General features: G+C 41.8%; 1 protein-coding gene and 1 long non-coding RNA gene across 17 annotated transcripts in view; one reads left to right on the forward strand and one right to left on the reverse strand.

Annotated features, from left to right (window-relative positions):
* LOC125400980 (uncharacterized) overlaps positions 1-8,550 on the reverse strand; it is a 32,080-nt gene extending 23,530 nt beyond the window's left edge. Inside the window, exon 1 of one of the 4 annotated variants that reach the window (XR_015736260.1) lies at positions 6,556-6,752. This is a non-coding gene — a long non-coding RNA (uncharacterized LOC125400980). Of the gene's footprint in view, positions 1-157; positions 2,669-6,555; positions 6,767-7,868 lie in introns of those variants that run through there. The other 3 variants (XR_007232165.3, XR_007232167.3, XR_014999592.2) reach the window with 3 other exon arrangements.
* Picalm (phosphatidylinositol binding clathrin assembly protein) overlaps positions 7,205-19,559 on the forward strand; it is an 89,551-nt gene continuing 77,196 nt past the window's right edge. For 7 of the 13 annotated variants that reach the window (XM_087901224.1, XM_087901217.1, XM_087901221.1 and 4 more), the window contains exon 1: positions 7,207-7,413. In XM_087901224.1, the coding sequence (XP_087757350.1) occupies positions 7,284-7,413 (130 nt within the window). In that variant the 5' untranslated portion in view covers positions 7,207-7,283. Of the gene's footprint in view, positions 7,414-19,559 lie in introns of all 13 variants that reach the window. The other 6 variants (XM_087901216.1, XM_087901219.1, XM_087901222.1 and 3 more) reach the window with 3 other exon arrangements.

The raw sequence follows: 19,559 nt of genomic DNA on the forward strand, positions 1-19,559 counted from the left end.
TAATGTCCTATATTCATGAAATGGCAGTTAGTAATGTCAAAATAGCCACATCATTGAAAGTGATCTACTGATTCAATAACATCTCTACAAAAATCCAGTCGTATTATTCACAGGACTTGAAAAAGAGAAAATCCCAGATGGGTATGGTGGCACTCACCTTTAATCCCAGCACACAGGAGGCAGAGGTAGGCAAATCTCTATGAATTCAAGGCCAGCCTCGTCTACAAAGCGAGTTTCATGACAGCCAGGGCTATTCCACAGAGAAACTGTCTCAAAAAAAAGGCAAGCAAAAAATAAAAATTAAAGAAAGAAAAAGAAAAGAATCCTAAAGTTCATATAAAGCACAAAAGCTCCAAATAGCCAAGCATTAGCAGGAAGAGTGATTAATAACACCTGCTCTTGAATTGTATTATAGGGCATTTCACAGTATAAGAAGATTCATTTCAGGTAACAGTTTGAGATGTTTCAGTTATTCTTTAATGAACAAATATATTACTCTAGGTGCTCCTGGCCACCTAACTCTCCTGGTCAACATTCTCCGATGACTTGCCTACGAACTCCAGGTGTCTTTCATGTTGTGGTTTCAACTTCTTAATTCTCTGAAGCTCTCTTCAGCTGGGAGTAGGAGAAGAAAGAATGCTGAACACATGTTAGAGGTTTTCAGGGCTCATGGCCCAAACCAGCATCATTTTCAGCCCATGTTCTCTTGGACAGACATCAGGCATTTGGCCCCAGCTAATCATAAAGGTGGCCAGGAAACAGTCTAACTGCATGCTTAGCAGAAGAAAGAAACCATTTGGTCATCAGATGTCTGTGCTCCTTGAAGCCATGAAGCTGTTTAAGAGTGCAGGAGGAATGCATGTTACATGCTTGGCACAGAATAAGTAATCAACACTAGCATGCTAATATTATTGCAAGTATGTATGCTGAGAGCTGGAATTAGTCTCCCTCACTTGAAATGGAGTACTTGCTTGAGTTCTCTGTTACAAAGGAAAGTGGGTTACATAAGGCGATCTTTTACTCACTTGGCTGTGTCATTAAGTAGAGAAGTAAGTAGCTAAAGATAAGGGAGAAGTGAGTTGCTGGATGTTCTTATCAACCTAGTTAATACAATGTCAAAGGGGTCTAATTTAGTAAACAACAATAATGTCTGAGGACAGTGAAGACAGAGGAGGCTCTCCTTGGACCTCAAGATAGGTTTAAATGAAGTAGTAACTATAAAAGTTTTGGTCACTCTCTTTATTTTCTTTTTGAGACAGAGTCTTACTATGTAGACATCACTGGCCTCCGAGGTGTGAGCCACCATGCCAGACTGGCTTTCTTACTTTTAGGTCGTAGGCTTATCAGGATCTTCAGGTCAGGCATGCATTTTAATTCTTACTTCAAGAAGTTTTTCTTGTCTTTTTAAAAAAAAATTATTTATTTTATGTGCATTGGTTTTTTTTTTCTTTTTTTTTCTTTTGCCTGTAGGTAAATCTGTGTGAGCATGTTGATCTTTGAGTTACAGACATTGTTAGCTGTGAACCTAGATTCTTTGGGAAAGCAATCAATGCCCTTAACTCTGAGCCATCTTTCCAGGACCCTACTTCAAGATTTTAAAAGTTTAAGAACAGTGGGTGGTGGTGCGCATGTCTTTAATCCCAGCACTTGGGAGGCAGAGGCAGGCGGATCTCTGTGAGTTTGAGGCCAGCCTTGTCTACAAGTGCTAGTCCCAGGACAGGCTCCAAAAAAGCGAGAAATCCGGTCTCGCAAAAACAAAGCAAAACAAAACAAAACAAACAAAAAACCCCAACCAACCCACCAAACAACAAACAAAAAGTTTAAGAACAGGCCAAAGGTACATGTGAGTAATCTCAGCACTCAAAAAGTTTAGGTCAGAGGAACATGGATTTGTGGTCAGCCTGGGATAAAACGCAAATTCAAGACAATTTTGAGCTACAGACTAAGAGCCTATTTCAAAATAAATGAAGAAATACTAAAGCCTACAAATACAATCCCTATTCCACCAAAGTTTAAGAACAGACACCATATTTGTCTGCATATTATAACATTCAACAAGCAGCACAATGAATACAGACAACATCTATGTGTTGAATGAATTTAATCTCTATTGTCAGTTGCTTCAATTATTGGCTAAATGGTCTATATCTCATAATAGAGAATAAGTTCCTAAACCTTATTTCTGCCACTTAGAATCTGTGGGATTTAGACAGTTACTTTATTGGGCTTGTTTGTATTCCTGTATTAGGTAAGTACAATACCTTTTGCAATTATTATAAGAAGAATTACATGAAAAAGTTTTGCTGTGTTGGTAGGTACATTGGAGGCATTAAAAAAAAAACAAAACAAAATTTAAAAAACCTGTTGATCTTTCCTCCTGGACTCCAGGACTTTCTCCAACATAATTTTTTATTTAAGAGAGCTAAGAAACTAACATATGCTTTCACATTGTTTCCTTCTGTTTGGGGACGGCTCATTTGTAAAGCAAACATGCCTTCAAGTTGGTGACTGAAATAGAAAATAGGTTAGTTCCCATAGAACTGGCGGGTTCCCCATTAGAACAGAACACAGCATCTAAATTGGTGCCTGACACACAGTCAATGTTCAGTGCATACTTTCTGAAAGAGGGAATTAACAAAATACTGAGTAAGGATGATGCCTCCGACAGATAATTATAGGATGGATAAAAAGTGGGCAGATTTGATCAAATGGAAGCTTTGCAGTGATTGTCTATCTAAGTACGTGTGTTTCCACTCATCCATCCACCGTCTTTAGGCAGGTCTGCTCACACCAGCTGCTAGCAGTGGCTGGAGGGTAGGTGTCCATTACTGTTCTCTGCGCTGTGATAAACACCTGGCCAGAGCAACGCAAGAACGGATTGCTGCTCCTGGCTTCAGGGGCTTCATCCCATCCATCAGGAATGGGAAATACGTGGAGTGGGGCTGTGCTAGTGGGGACGTGTGACAGAGCTCCTAACATGAAGGACTAACCAGAAAGCAGTAACAGGACCAGAAGTAGCAGGTAACCCTCCAAGGCCCACCTTCTAGGGCCTACCTCCATCACATAGGCCCTACAACCTCCCAAAGCAGTGCTATCAGGCCAGGACCAGGTGTTTATTTTTAAATTTTTATTATTTAAAAATTATTTTAAAAAATTATTTATAGGTGACACTACCAGTGGGCCCTATACTGGCAATGGCACCAGGGTTTATTCCTGCTGCTTGTATTGGCTTTTTGGGAACCCATTCTCTTTGGATGGATACCTTGCTCAGCTTAGATATAGTAGGGAGGACCTTGGACCTTTCCCAAAGCAATGTACCTTACCTTTTCTGAGGAGTGAAGGAGGGGTTGTGTGTGTGGGGGGAGGTAAGTGGAGGGAATGGGAGAAGGGGAAGGAGTGGGGACTTGGATTGGCATGTATTTTGAAAAAAATGGTTTGTTTTCTTTTTAAAAAATAAAATAAAAATAAATTATTTATAGGCTCCTGTGAACTCTGTGTGTTCACAGAAGAGGGCATTGGATTGCCTGGAACTGAAGTTTGAGATGTTATGATTCAACCAACATAGCTGCTGGGAACTCAACTCTGGTCCTCTTCAAGAATAGAAAGTAGTCTGGTGTGGGAGGTCCTTCTGTCTATATGTTGCTTTTATTGGTTAATGAATAAAGAAACTGGCTTGGCCTATAGCATGGGAGGAGGAAGGCAGAGTCAGAGAGACATCGTGGAGCCGCCAGAGTCAGACATATTGAAACTTTGCTGGTGGCCATGATGTCGTGGTGATGCACAGATTAACGGAGATGGGTTAAATTAAGATGTAAGAGTTAGCAAATAAGAAGTTAGAACTAATGGCCCAAGCAGCGATTTAATTAATACAGTTTCTGTGTGGTTATTTATGGTCTAAGCTAGCTGGGCAGCCAGGAACCAAACAAGTGACCTCCTTACTACAGGAGTCTTAACACTGTGCTCCCTCTCCAGCCCCAGTCTCCAGCCATTCCAGCTTTAGTACAGACAGCACCATCTCATCTGGAGTCCTGGACTGAGTGGAAAGGAGGATGCGAGCTGAGCACCAGCGATCCTCTCTCTCTGCTTCCTGGTTGAGGACACTATGAGCAGCCGCCTACCCCAGGCCTCAGCAGCCGCAGCTAGAGTCACTTTTACCTAGGTAGCTTTGAGCCCCGAGAAGCCATTCCTTTGCTGGCTTGGTTTTCATGAGCATTCGGCCACAGTGACAAGGAAGACAGTATACCTGTCTTTGTTCTTGCTCCAGCCCTGAGTCCCAGGCACAGATGAACTTGCACTGGCTGACTGAATGGCTGGAGACTGCTGGAAGAATTTAAATAAAACACATGATCCTGTAGGGGACAATCCAGATTCAAGTCATAGTCTTTTCCCCCTCCCTATGTTAGAGCCATACAGTAATTAAGGAACTAAGTACAGATACTACCAGTAGCAAAAGGAGATTCTTTCCCAGTAGGCTGTAAAGCAAACTGGTATTCCTAAGTGTAGTAGGCAGCATACACGTAGGAGAACGGAGCAGATGAGGCTCAGTAAGTAGTTAGGTCAGGGTAGATCATTGAGTCTTATTCCCATGGCTCAGAGACCTGATTCTTATCTTCTGGGATAGCCACAGTGGAGTGTGTTTTACTTTTTTAGTTGCTATAGCAGAAATACTACAGACTGGGTAATTTTATTTTATTTTTTTGTTTTTGTTTTTCGGGACAGTGTTTCTCTGTGTAGCCCTGGCTATTTTGGAACTGGCTCTGTAGACCAGCCCAGCCTTGAGCTCACAGAGATCCACCTGTCTCTGCCTTCTGAGTGCTGGGATTAATTAAGGTCATGTACCAGTACTGTCTAGCAAGACTGGGTAACTTTTGACAAACATATATAGATTCGTTCTGGAAGCTAGGAGGTCCAAAATCAAGAGTTTAATTATTCTAGGGCACAAGGCAAAGAGAAAGTGGGAGAGAGGGAGGATTGGAACTTCAAGGCTCTTATAATTAATTAGCATTAATCCATTTATGATCTAAACACTTCCCATTAGGCCACACCTCTTAGCACAGTTGAGGATTAAATCCCAACACATTGATGGGTGGTGTGGGGTAGGGGATGAGTAGGCACATCTTGGAGACACATCTACATAGAATTTGTAGAAAATTTTAATGCCCAGACAAATAAACCCATTATAGGTTCAGAAACTGTCAACTGGAGGGTTAAACAACAATAGAGAAATTAGCTAAGAAATTACTAGAACAGTTTGAGAATAAAGGGATTATGACAGATTAAAATTTGTACTCACACATGTGCATCAACATGTGTACATGCATACATGCATGCACATCATAAACAAATGCAAAAAATAAAATAAAATCTGGCCATTCAGCTGCCCGATAAACACGGGGCACCAAACTCCAGATGGACTGCAGATGCACCGAAGGGAGTCTTACAGTTTTGTGAAATTTCAAGCTGGTTTGCTGAGAATGAAACCTGCAGGCTCAAGAACTGTGAGTTCTTGGCAAAGCATTGGTGTTTCAGAATTTCAACCAGCCATAGCGCCATAGTGGTGTGTGTGTGTGTGTGTGTGTAAAATAAAAAAAGGAATTGAATTCCTGATACATACAATTTTAAACGTCTATTAGTTTTTTCATCTTTTGAGAGTCAACAGATTTCAGCACAGTGTTCTAGATTTGGTTGGCAGATGGTGTACACAGATTTCGACTACGCTAGCATTTCACTTGAAACTAGCAAGATTACATATAACCACGATGCTAAGTTAACATTCACAGAGAATTGAACATTTATCCCTAAGCCTGAGTTAAACGTAGAGAGCATTAGTAACATTTTAAAAGGCCTTGTTAATAGATCGTCTGGCTTTCATAGATCGGAGTCTCAGGATGTCATACCGTTCTAAAATGCCTACCGGGCAGCGTCAATATCTTTCCATGGAAATCTGGCTCACACAAGAGGAGAAAAGAGGCCAAAGGGAAGAAAGACTAAACCAGGGGAGATCGCAGGTACTGATGTCTGACTCCCTGAATGGGACTTCTCCATTTACCGACCCGCTCACTTCCTTCTATGGTGTGGACCTTTCATGTCCCGAGTTGTCAGCCTTGTAGGGTCAAGTTAATCACTGTTGACATCACCCTACTACTTCCCTTTTCAAATTCCACTGAAGCTATGTGTTTCCTGTCGTACTGGACACCGTGGAAAATGAGTACCGGGCTGCTTGAGATCTAAATTTAGACAGGCAGGAACGTCTGTGGCGCGTTTTAGTAGTCGTGATAAACAAAACTAGGTGACATTTCCAACACTCCCAAGGAAAAGACCTTTCTGATATTTAAAAAACAAAACAAAACAAAACACCAAACCCGGTGTGTATGTGTAATAGTATAGTCCCACAGCCAAAAGGCCTGCCTGGAGGCTCTGAAGAGCCCGGCTGGGGCCATGTCCTTTACGACAGGCGGAGTGCCACGGGGTCGTCGCCAACTTGAGCGCGGAGCAGCCCGGCGAGCCCAGACACCTCCACCTCGGGGAGAATCTGAGCGCAGGCGGCGGTCTCACCTCTTTGTCACGTCCACGACTGGGAGGGGACGCCCCCACCCTCCACCCCGGTGACACGCGGGCCCCGCCTGGGGCGACCTGTTGGCAGGGGCGCGTCACGTGACGCGGCGAGCCGCTCGCCGGCCCCCGCGGGCCGGGCCTCCTGTTGCGCCCGCCAGGCGGGTTCCACCACGTCGCGCGGGCGCGCGCACGCGCGCGCGGGCGCCGCCGTCGCCCCGCTTTGCCCTCGCCCGAGCGAGGGAGGGAGGAGGAGGAGGAGAAGGAGGAAGGGGGGACGCGCGCCGGAGAGGAACGGGAAGGGAAGGGAACGAGGGGCGGGAGGAAGGGAGCCAGGGGGCGGGACCCGAGTCACGTGACGCCGGGGCCGCCCGGAAAGCTCCGAGGAGGAGCCTGGCGCCGCCATTTTCCCTGCAGCTGCCTGTCCCTCTGGCCCGACCGGGCTCCAGCTGATCCCGGGCAGGGGGTGGGCTGAGGCTGAGGCGCGGGGCTCGGGAGTGACCCCCGACTGGGTGTGGGAGCCCGCGTGGGGGGGACACGCGAGCCGGGGGGCTCTGCGGGCGGGTGGCGGCGCGCGGCCCTGAGCCCCGCCCCAGGCCGGCAGGCGAGCGGGCGGGCCGGGAGCCGGTGGGGGTCGGGGGTGCGGTGGGGGGTGGGGACCCTCGGGCGCTTGGGGGTCCCAGGCCCCGCCGGCTGCCGAGCGGAAGGGGGTTGGCGGACGAGCCGCAACGATGTCTGGCCAGAGCTTGACGGACCGAATCACCGCGGCCCAGCACAGTGTCACCGGCTCCGCGGTCTCCAAGACGGTATGCAAGGCCACGACCCACGAGATCATGGGCCCCAAGAAGAAGCACCTGGACTGTGAGTGAAGCCCCCCGCTCCCCCTCCCGCCCCCTCTCCATCTTTTTCCTCTCCCTCTCGAGCTGCCTTTTCCCTCCCTGCGTCTCAGCTGCGCCGTGGCTCCGATGCCTCGTCGAGCTGGGTTCCTTGCTGCTTCCATCACACCTGCTTTGCGCGGCCTCCGCTCTCCTCTCCAAAGAGAAAGCTACGTGACAAGCCATTCCCCACCCGGAGATCCCCCCGAGACCCTCTCCTCCTGGCTCCAGGCGCCGCCGTGCCCCATCGCGCTCCACCAACTTGCCACCCACCCGGATGCTCGCCCGAACTCCTTTCCCAGCTCCGGGCAGCCCTTTGCCCTTCCATCCCACCCGTCCCGGACCTCCTGGCCGCCCTCGGCTCGGTGTCGCCCCGCTAGCTCCGGGACTCACCGCCCCATTGTTCCCCCCCGTTAGCTCTTTTTCGGGTTTCGGTCCTACCTCGGCTTGGTGGGCCCAGATTCCCGTCACTTGGCAGCCCTTGAAGTGGTTTCCAACACCCTAGGTTTTCCTCCCATTCCTTTTGGGTTGCCTTTCCTACTTTTCTATCGACCTTTCGGGTTATCTCTGCCTCTGTAGCTTCCGTTAAGTTTCTTTGACTTTTTGTTACATCCTTCCTTCAGTATAACGCCGAGGTTCTCGGCTTCTGTTCCATTTACGTTTGCGGGGAGTAGAAACAAAGGGATTCGGTGTGGTGTGGGAACAGCGTTGGTGAGGGAGTTACTGTCTTTGCTGTCACTATACTGTCTTGAGTGTAAAGTTGGGCGAATTGTGAATGCCCGACCTCTTCCTTTGTCAATTCACACGGGGACATGGAAAAGGGCTTCACTGGTTTTGGTGTCGTTCCGGGAACTGTTAACGTTGGCGGTTTGAATTTGGAAGCTCGAGTGTGAAGTGCTGGGATTCGAAGTGGATTAATAAATGTAGGTCCAAGTACTCAGGTCTGGAAGCGGTTTCGTTTGTGTGGTTGGATTTTGGGTAACTGCGCTCGCTTCAGCAGCAAACCTTCGCTGCAGCACTAACTTAGGCACGGTTTCTAGAACAGACTCCTCCCAATTGTTTTCTAACCCGGGAGCCACCTGTAAAACCACCTCCTTTTTCTTGTTGCTCCTTTGCCTCAGGGTACAAAGCTCAGTGGATCACTCCATCCTTGAGTCAGTGGAACGTTTCAGGAAAAAAAAGAGCGAGATAGTGAACGATAGTAAATTCTCTTTTTAAATGACTCCCGGACACGTTAGCTGAACTGACTTTCATCATCCATGAACGTTGCTTTGCCCCGTGAAGCAAGAGTGAGCTTGCCCTGAATGGGAATTCGCTGTAAGGAATCTTGCTTCACATTTGGACTTTGGTTGTGAGGTTTGCACTTTAAAACAAACACCCCCCCCCCAAAAAAAAAAACCCAAAACCCAGCGTGTGAATTCTTCTCAGATCCATTGCTCTCCAAGTGCTGTTAGAACAAGTGATTTCCACAGACAAACCCATTACTCATTGTGATTTGTTCCCTCGCTGTGGAAAAGTTTTATGAAACTCTTGTCTTTGTTGGCCGTGGTACTCACACAGGCTGCTGTTAACTGCCTTCCCTCTTTAGAGAGTGGATTTGAATGGTGACACTTCTGTAAACATTCTTCAGGGTAGTGTGACTACATCGTGAATGCTTTTGAAAATGTAGACTAATCGGAGTAGACGTTTCTGTTTATACCCCTCCTTCCAGTTCCAGGCTTGTCTCAAAATTGGCTGTGTAGCCCAAGCTGGCCTTGCACTTGAGAGCATCCTTCTGCCTCAGCCGTCCAGGCCTATGCTATAATACTGGTTTCTGTGATACAAAATCCTGTTGTTTGTTTTCAATACTCTGTTTGTGGTTTTTTCAGTTTTTTTGTTTTTTTTTTTTTTTTTTTTTTTTTTTTTTTTTTTTTTTTTTTTTTTTTTTTTGGTGTGGAGGGGCACAAGACGCTTGGGAATTGGAAATATTTCCCTCTCACTCAGAATGATAGATTATGACCACAGATAGAGCCTTTGTAAAGCCTGCATCTTCCTTGGCAGGCATGATTCTAAAGTGTTGCTAGAATGGCTAGACGATAGGTTGTTTGAGGGTAGGAGCAAAGGTTGTGTTTTAATAAGTTAGTGACCTTTTGTAGTAGTTACTACTGTAGATTCGAACTAGTTGATCTTTAGGATTAGCCTTTTATCTGTACTTTTTTTCCACTACAGCTGTTTCCAAACTCCTGTATTTTAGAGCTTGAAATATTGCTAATATTTTAATACTAGTGTATTAGTAATGAGATGCCTCTGTCTTCTTAGGTTTTAAAACATTGATACTGTTTTCCCTTTATTGTAAAACTGTTACTAATATTTTAGTAAAATCTTACTAATGACTGGTTTACAACTCTCCCTTCCCACTTCAGCTTGCTTTGAAAAGTTATTCACAGATAATTTTTGGTTTCAGTGTCAAGAATTTCAGGCTATATAATAAAGAAATGCATCAATTCAATTAATTTTTGCCCCTTTAAGAATTTTTCTTAATTTTGAAAGCTTAGTTCTGTTAAGCTTTTTAATGTTCTCATCTACCAACATCTGCTTATTTGAATTGGGTGGAAACAATTGTATTTTTTAAAAATGGTAGCATTTAACCAAAATATGCCTAGTAATTTGCTGCCCCTATAAGTCCTTGAACACATAGAGGTGGCTTTTGTGTACTTCCTTGTCAATATTTTTCCATATTAGGAAGTTATTATTGTCTGTAAATTATGAGTCAATTCATACTACATTGTATGTTTATTGAATTTTTTTGCTTCTAGATATTCGTCATAAAAGTGTCTACTAATGTTCCTACAGCAAAGAGTCTTTAAACTTGACAAATAAGCATGATTTCAATTTGATTTCAGACTTCTAATGGCCATTGTAATAAAGATAGAAGACACAACCTTAAATTTTCAGACACAGCTGTCTCCCTGCCCAAGTCTACAACTATTCAAGTCCTTTGTGTAAGGTGTAGTGTTTACACACAACCTACACATCCTCCTGTACATTCCCTAAACCTGCTGCCATGTAAATGCTGTGTCAACAGTTGTAGTGTATTGTGCATGGAGTAATGACAAAAATGTGTGTGTTCAGACACAGCTTGTTTCCTACCAAGGGATTTGGATCTGATGCTGTGGAACCCAAGGCCACCATTTTGGTTTGGTTTGGTTTGGTTTTTGGATTTTGGTTTTTCAAGACAGGGTTTTTCTATGTAGCCCTGGCTTTCCAGGAACTTACTTTGTAGACCAGGCTAGTCTCAAACTCAAAAAGATCAGCCAGTCTCTGCCTCACCAGTGCTGGGGTTAAAGGTGTGTGCTACCACTGTCCAGAGAAACTTTTGAGAGCTGACGTTCTGTTTGTAATTACCAAATGAAATCTATAACATTTTTAAAAAGTGATTGTATTTAAGAAGTGCTTAATAATATAATTGGAGAATCATGTTTTAGGTTTACTATGTATCTCTTTTATGTAGATAATTTTAAGGTGTCATTTAGTTTAGAAGTACAAGTGAGAAATGAAACACTTCATAGTGACTTGGCTATTGTGTTTTGCATGCTTAGGTTGGCCTGGGAATCTATGTAGCTTGGGTTGGTCTTGAAGTCAGATTCTTGCCTCTGCCTCCTGTGAGATGGGATTGATGACAACAAGCATGCACGTCCATAATTGCCTGCAAAGCATTTGCATGGAATACATTAATATTTTAAAATACTCTCTTTAAAAAATCTAGTTATCAAAATCGATTTAATTTACAATTATAGGGATTGAATCTAGGGCCTTACACATGCCAGGCAAAGGCTCTACCACTGAACTGTATATACAATCCTTTTCTTATTTTTGTTTTTGAGGCAGGGTAGCCTTGAGTTTTCTTTATAGCCCTTGAACTTGTGATCCTTCTGCCTCAGCTTTCTGTGTATTGTGATTATAGACCTATGCCACTAGGCCCCAAAGATTTGCTTTAGTTTAAATAAAAGTGTTTACATTGATAATTATTTAGGATATTACAGTGAAAGTTTACCACAATTCATAGAAAGTTGCATGTTTATTTTATTTAGTTTCAGAGTGTTTAATGTTACTGTCTTTAAAAAAAAAAACCAAATCAGTAAGAAACAGAATATAAAGGTTTCTTGGGAAGAGGTTGGAGTCCTACCCTGAAGAGGTACCCCTAGACTTTGAAAGTAAAGGTTTAGTATTAGCTCTTCCTGTTCTTTTGGTGGTTAAAGTGGCATTTCCGTTACTTTGTGTTCTGTCTCATTGTGTTCCTAGTTGAAGTGGTTTATATATTTTTCTAGAGAATTGGAATTTTGAATATGACCTTTTAGAATTTTCTATGTTCATTGTGTATATTCTTTTCATGAAGAATTATTCTGTTAATTTTGAATAATGAATTTATTAAAAAGTTATTGATGAGCCTAACATTTTGCATTAAAATTATATTCAGAGTTTTGATTTGTTGGATTTTGGGAGGATTTCTCATATATTTGTAGCTAAGCTGGTGTATATCTTTTGGGCTTTTGCCTAGTTTTATTTATTAATATTATTTTTTGAAACAGGGTCCCATATAGACCAGACTAGCCTCAAATTCACTATGTAGTTGATGGTAACCTTAAGCTCCTGGGACTCTTGCCCCTGCTTCCCAGGTGCTAGGATTATAGGCACATGCCACCATTGATTTTTTTTTTTTTTTGATGAGCATTCTTTTGGGTTTTTTATATGTGAGATGCTTTACATTTATTAACTAGTTCTTTCCTTTAGTACATGGTCACATTCAGGAAGAGGTGAACTGGACATTGAGCTCAAGTCTAATTTTGGAGTATACTAAGGTTTCAGCAAGACAAATGTTTCTTAGAGAGCTATTCACTTCATAGAAAGGGTCAGAGACTTCTCATGTAATTGTATTCCCACATCTGTATTGTCAAACATATTGACTAAAGTGGTATATTTGTATAATTGCTGAACCTGTCTTAATACACCACCATCCCTGAGCAGTTCATATTAGGATTCACTCTTTTGTAACTATGTAGGTTGGACAAATATATGTGTATATGCACTATTACATTGTCATATAGGGCTAATTTGACTGTCCTGAAATGCTTTGTGGTTTCCCAAACCTCTTGAAGCCTCTGATCTTTCACTGTCTTCCTGGCTTGTTTCAAAAAGCCGTGTGATTGGAATCTTGCATACAATAGTAGCCTTTTCATGTGGACTTTACAGCCAGTATACACACTTCAAATGACCCTGTCTTTCCGTGCTGAACACTGCTCATTTCCTTCAAACACTGAATAACATTCTTTGTATGTGCCATGGATTATTTGTCCATTCTGTTGAAGGTCATCTTGGTTCTGTTCAAGTTTTGCCAATTACATTTTAAGCTCTTAGCAACATTTCTCTGTGTATATGTTCCATTTAGTATGTTTTGTGAGAAACCGCTAAACTGTTTTCCAGTCACCTTGTTCCTTTTTATTCCTGTCAGCAATGAGTGCGAAGTCCTGTTTGCATCTCGTCATGCATTTGATGATGTTTTTACTGACCACTCTTTTCCTAAGTAGACGCTAGGGGTCATACTGTTCATATCATGCCTTACCATAGTTCGTCCTGTGCTTGGTTGGTATCTGTAGGTCTTCGAGGGGTTTCTTCTGTTACAGTATTTGACTTTTCCTAAAAGTCAGAATCTTTGTTTTCTTACTGAATTTTAAGAGGGGACTTTTGTTTTTATTTTTTGTGTATTTTGGATAATTGACTTGTCAAACATCTTTTGTAAATACTCTGTGACTAGTCCTTTTTTTTTTTTTCCTTTTTCCTTAAATCTTTCAGAAAGCAGAAAAATTTAGTTACAGTATAGTCTAGACCAGTGAGTAGTTCTCAACCCCTGGGGTCGAGTGACCCTTTGACAGGGGGTCACATGGCAGATGTCCTGCATATCAGATGTTTACATTATGATTCACAACAGTAGCAAAATTAAGTTATGTAGTAGCAATGAAAATAATTGTATGGTTGGGGTCACCACCACCTGAGGAGCTGCACTAAAGGCCAGAGCATCAAAGGGTGAGTGAGTGCCATTCATCTTCCTCTTGGATTACATCTTTAGTGTTGTAGCTAAAAAGCCATCCCCAAAGGCCGGGCGGTGGTGGCGCATGTCTTTAATCCCAGCACTCAGGAGGCAGAGGCACATGGATCTCTGTTTGAGGCTAGCCTTGTCTACAGAGCAAGTTCTAGGACAGACTCCAAAGCAACAGAGAAACGCTGTCTCAAAAAACTAGAAGAAAGAAAGAAAAGTAATCATCAAATCCAAAATCATTTGGATTATTCCCCACATTGTCTTTAAGAAACTTTGTTTTGTAGTTTTCATTTGGTTCTGTAATCATTTTGAGCCAGTTTTTGTGAAAGGTACACTGAGGTCTGTGTCATTTATGGTTTCTTTTAACTTGTTCTCATATCACAGAACTACCTGGTCTTTGCTCCTTTGTTGGCAGTGGTTCTTCAGGTTTGAACCAAGGACTCCTGAAAGTTTCCAAACTTTGGCAAGTTTTTGAGGTCAAAACAGTATTCATATCCTAAGTTACAACTGCCCTTCTCTGTTCTTGTACAGTGGAGTTCTCCAGAGGCTTTGTGCTGTATGGTTATTGCAAATGAATGTATTGGCAAACATTGAGCTTAATTCTCTTGTCAAGCATATAGTAAAGACTTATGAAAATGTTCTAATGCTACTCTTCTAAATCGGAAATGTAATAAGACTTGTTAGTACAATGAGTGTATTTCTGAATGAATACATTTAAAACTTCTCATTTCTGAAAGTAATTAAAACTTTTAATTTCTGAAAGTAAATAGAGAAAACTCACAAAAAGGTTCTTTAGGATCCTCAATTTTAATGTATATAAAGAACAAAGAATAAAATATAGACTTCTGAGAAGGATAGTAGGGAGGAGTAAAGGGTGCTCCAGGAGGAACTTTATACAAAATATTTTTAAAAAAGATTTATTTTTAGTTAAGTGTATCTGATCTGAACATAAGTGCGGTGCCCACAGAGCCCAGAGGCCTTGGATTCCCTTGATGCTATGGTTACAGGCAGTTGTGAGCTGTCTTAAAATGGGTGCTGAGACCTAACCTCAGGTTCTTGTAAGAGCAGTAAGCACCCCCCCCCCGAATATTTCACCTTGTATATTTCTTCTTGTGAAGTCTAAGCAGAGAATGCCGTGTAAATGGTCACCAAGTAAGCACTCTTAACTACTGAGTCATCTACCCAGCACAATTACCACCATTTATAAAGTTTAGAGTTTTCTTAAACTGTAGTCAGAGCAGGCGTACTGGGGTTTATGTGAAAAGTCTTTCTGTGGTTTTTGTTTCCTAGGCTGTTGGTGTCTCTTCACAATCTACTCCGCAGCCCTCTGGTGGTCAGTAACTAGTAAATGGGCGTGTGTCTGCCTCAGTAGCTCACAGGAAGCCACGAAAAGCCTGAGGAAGCAGCCTAGAGATCTCTTTCAGCAGTCTAAGGATGTTTTTCTTTGACAGCTTTCTTGTGTCTGGTGGTAACAAAGGCCCTTCCACAAAGTTGCTCCCTTAGAGGTCAGCACCTCCCTGGAGCAGTGCAGAGAAGGGATCTAGTCATTTCAGATCTACTTTTAGATTCCTATTTCAGAGTTAAAATTGTACTTCTACTTGCAAGCTCAAGATGTACCTACATGTTAATACTTCTTCCAACTGAACAGACATAACCAAAAGTTTTACTCGTTACAGTGTTTCTCCCTCATCACCAACCAGCTACTAGACTAAACCAAACCTCTTAAGAGCTTCCAAGGCCCAAGAAACCCCATAGCAGTCCATTACAAAATCTTAGCAATGTTACCACCAGACACCTAACGTGTAAAACATCCTTACCTCAGATTTCATTCAGATTCCTTCCAAAACATGTAAAAATATCTATGTAATTTAACTGTGCACCAACAAATAAATAGTAGGGGTATCTGTACAGAGTATTGGTAAATTTTTGATATACTTCAGGTATCTGCTTGTAGAAATTTCTTTTACTCATTGTATTAAACCATTTAAAGTATTACCTCTTAACTAGTTCTAAGGTACCATGAAAAGGGGACCATGAGACTACGCTCCCTCCCCCTCTTTATGTGTATTCCTGCCTCAAATGTTGTTTTTACAGGTTTTAATTTGAGACAATTTTTTGTTTTGTTTTGTTTTGTTATTCCTTTTTTGTTTTTCAAGACAGGATTTCTCTGTGTTACTCTGGTTGTCCTGTGACTAGACCAGACTGACCTCGAAGAACTCAAAGATAGTCACCTGTCTCTGCCTCCCGAGTGCTGGCATTAAAGAAAGACATGGTTGTCACCACCGCCTGGCAAGAAAGAATTTATAATTGTTAAATTGAAACACAATTCATATATCCTACAACTTACTGTCTCAGTGTTCAGTGGTGTGTATGCATGACATCTCCTACAAAACATTCTCTGTCTGATAATAGTCTTTCCTTTTTTTTTACCCCTACCGCAACCAGGAATCTATTGTGTCTGTTCTGGGCTTCTCATGTTAGTAAAATCATAGCATATGACCTTTGCTTCAGTATCTGTCAATTGGCACAATGCTTTGAAGATCCATCCTTGCTGCTGTAGTAACAGTACTTCCTTCTTAGAAAGAAGTAATTTTTATCTTATATAGACATACTACATTTTGTTTGGATATTCATCCATTTTTTTAAGTTTGAACAGTGTAAGAGCTAAATTTTTTTATTTTCTGTGGCATATACTTTTCCACTTACAAATTAGTGTGTGTGTGTATGTATGTATTATTTGCACACCTACCATACTGTATTTGTGGAGGTGAGAGGCTAACCTTTAGGAGTTGGTTCTCTCTTCCTCTTTTGTTTCTGTTCTTCTGCTCTTCACACTCCTGGTGAGCTGGCCTGATGACTGGGTGACAGTTGTCACCTCTTCCTCCATTTTGTCACGGGAGTGCTGGGATGACAGATGCTGCTCTTTGGGGTTCTGAAGACTGAGCTTAGGTTCTCAAGTTTTTTTTTATTATTTATTTTTTGTTTATGTGCATCAGTGTTTTGCCTGCGTGTATGTCTGTATGAAGTTGTCAGATCCACTGGAGTTACAGACAGTTGTGAGCTGCCATGTGGGTGCTGGGAATTGAACCCAGGTTCTCTGGAAAAACAGCCAGTGCTCTCAACTTCTGAGCCATCTCTCCAGACCCCTGGGGCAGGTTCTCAGATTTTTATGGCAACCACTTTTACCCACTATGGCATCTCTCTCTGCCTTTGCACTTTTTGATAGTGCCCCTTGATAGACAGAGGTACTTATTATTGGTGAACATCTGTTTCTTTTGGTGGTTAGTGCTATCGTATCTAAGAAACTGTTGGCTGATTCAAGCTTACACTTGTCTCTAGCACTTTGATTATAGTTTTAGTTCTTACACATAGGCTTGATTGATCGCTTTTGAACTGATATTTATATATGATATGTTAATCTGTTTTCTGCTACTTTTAAAGAATATCACATATTGAGTAATTTGGAAGGTAAATAAATTTCTTTCTCATGGTTCTCGAGCCTGGGAAGTCCAGTATCAGTGTTCCAGCCTCTGAAGGCCTTCTTGCTAGAGCTTGCCGTGGTGGAGGCTCTCACATGGTAAAGAACACGAGAACTTTTGCTTTGATAACTAACCCACTCTCACAATAATGACATGAACAATTCATGAAGGTTAGGTCCTTGTGGCCTAATCCCATTTTAAAGGCATACCTCTTAGCGCTGTGCATAGCGGCAGGTAAATTTCAACTGGAGTGTCTAAGGGAGAATGGAGACCAAAATAGGAGACAAAGTGAAGTTCAGTTCTGTTACCTTCATGTAACGTGGAAATAAAAAAAAAAATCTCATAATGTTTACCTGTAGTGCTGGCCATAACGTATTGATGATTGAATAGAATTATTTGGCTCAAGCATTCTCTCTGGGTAGACTACCACTATGTTTTTAGCTTCTCAGTTATGTGGTTATGTGTTGTTTTTAATTGTGTGAAGAGGTGAAGCATCAATAGACAATGTTTTGGTTCGTACAGAGATATCTTGTACTTGCCTATAATGATATGTTTTATCTCTCAAAGGTGTTTTCTTGTAGCTTTTGTAATTTAATTGTTTATAGAAAGGATCCCCATATTTCGTCTTTTCCCCTGCCAAGTGCAGCATGGGACAAGTATGCAATCAAAGATGCTGGCTGGGTCAAGTAGGGGTGAGGTTTCCGTTGGTTTTCATGAAGTAGAATTGAGTAGTGCTTTGGATCTTACGAGAGGAAGAGAGAGATCTGGAGAGCAGTAGTGTTTGCTGTGTCACTGCTTTGTCTGAGTAGGCTCTTCCAGACTTAAGTAAATTCTTACTCTGCTCTGACAGTGAAGGAATGATGGAAATTGGGGAATAAATATTTGGATTTAGTTCATATAAAAATTTGTGTCAGTTTGACATAGAAATATTTATTCCAGGGTCTACCTGTTGTTGGCATATTTGATTTTAAGCATAGTTTTGTCAGTAAAATCTTTCCTTTAGCTTTTCTGCTTTCTAGCATTATGTGCTTATACAGTTGTTAAAAGTAAATTCCAGGCAGCCTTGGTCTTAAACTTTCGGTTATCTCCAATAGTATATCCCTTGTGATAGAGAATACTGGTAGAAATAGTTAAAATGTAAATAGAAATAGTAAAAAAATGAAGGGTTTACCTTTACTACAGTGCTGTGCATGGTGATGGTTGTTTTTGTGCCCTGCCTCAGCTGTACCCTTTCCCTCCTTGTTTCCATGCTATTTCAGAAGGCCTGTTGAGATTTGTGAGTTTATCTTTTCATGAGACTCATTTTTCTAAGACTCTTATTTAATGATATTTTAATGACATTCTTTAGAAAACTTAATACTGAAAGAAAAAAAAGGTTTTTTGTTGTTTTGTTTGAGACAGGGTAGCACTGTGTAGCCCTGGCAGTCCTGGAACTTGCTCTGTTGACCAGGCTGATGTTGAACTCAGATTTGCCTGTCTCTGCTGGGATTAAAGTCTTGATTTTTTTTTTTTTTTTTGGTCTTACTGTTACCTTGGAGCACAGCAGTCTCTCTTACCTCCTGGTATCCCAAGTGTGAGCCACCATACCTTGCTTTGAGTTAGTATTGATCAGGGCCTATGCCAGTCTTGGATAGATAGTGAGTGGGGTGCTAAGGGAAAAATGATCAAGGTTCAGAAAGAGCATGAAGATGTGAATTTGTCTTTCCCCCAAAAGGATGATAAGTGTAAAACTACCAAGTAATTAAAATTCATTGAGATATGTATATAGTTCTTGTGGGAAGTTTCAAAGTAAGAGGGAAGAATTACGTTGAAAGGAGGTTAGCGAAGTCTTCACAGGGAGGGGACCAGATTTTAAAGAATGTATAGTGCTTTTGCAGGTATATAAAGAGTTATTTTTAAATTAGCATGTACAATGAGAGAGGGCTAGAAAGAGCTTTATAGTGTGGAAAAAACTTGGATGATGCAATGCAGTGTTCGGAGAAGAGGCTGAATGAGGCTGGGTAGGGAGCCCTTAAAGGTCTTGTTACCTTGACAGACTTTGTCTTCAACCTCACTCCACTGATCTTTATCTTAGAGTCCTTCTCCCTTTGCTGTTACTAGATGCCAGTGCCATGAAGGGAGTGCTTTTTCCTAACTTTGTAGACTGCAGAGGACAGGGAAGGGGGAACAGAAGACTGAAAGTGTTTTAAATGCTGTTATGCATAACTCTTTCTTTTTTAATAAAGGAAATCAGCTATACTGTCATCTTTTTTTGTGTGTGCTTGTTTAGAAATCTAGTCTTTGAAGGGAGCCCTATATTTATTTATGAATGGACATAAACTTATTAGATGATAGTGAATAATAAAGATTTTTAGAGGGTTCTCTTTGATTTATTCAGTTTAACTATTTAGATGTGTTTGTCTCTAAATGATCAGTTGTTCTTGGTGTTTTAAAAGCTGAATCTATCAAATGAGACTTACAGTATGGTAGAAATTAAACTCCTTAATTGGTGCGGGAGAATTATCTGTATTCTGTCAATCATATTTTAATAAAACGCTGATTGGCCAGGCAGGCAGTATAGGCGGGAAAGCCAGACAGGAA

The sequence above is a fragment of the Myodes glareolus genome, chromosome 24 (assembly GCF_982192425.1).
Source record: "Myodes glareolus chromosome 24, mMyoGla1.1, whole genome shotgun sequence".
In the NCBI taxonomy this organism is placed as follows: domain Eukaryota; kingdom Metazoa; phylum Chordata; class Mammalia; order Rodentia; family Cricetidae; genus Myodes; species Myodes glareolus.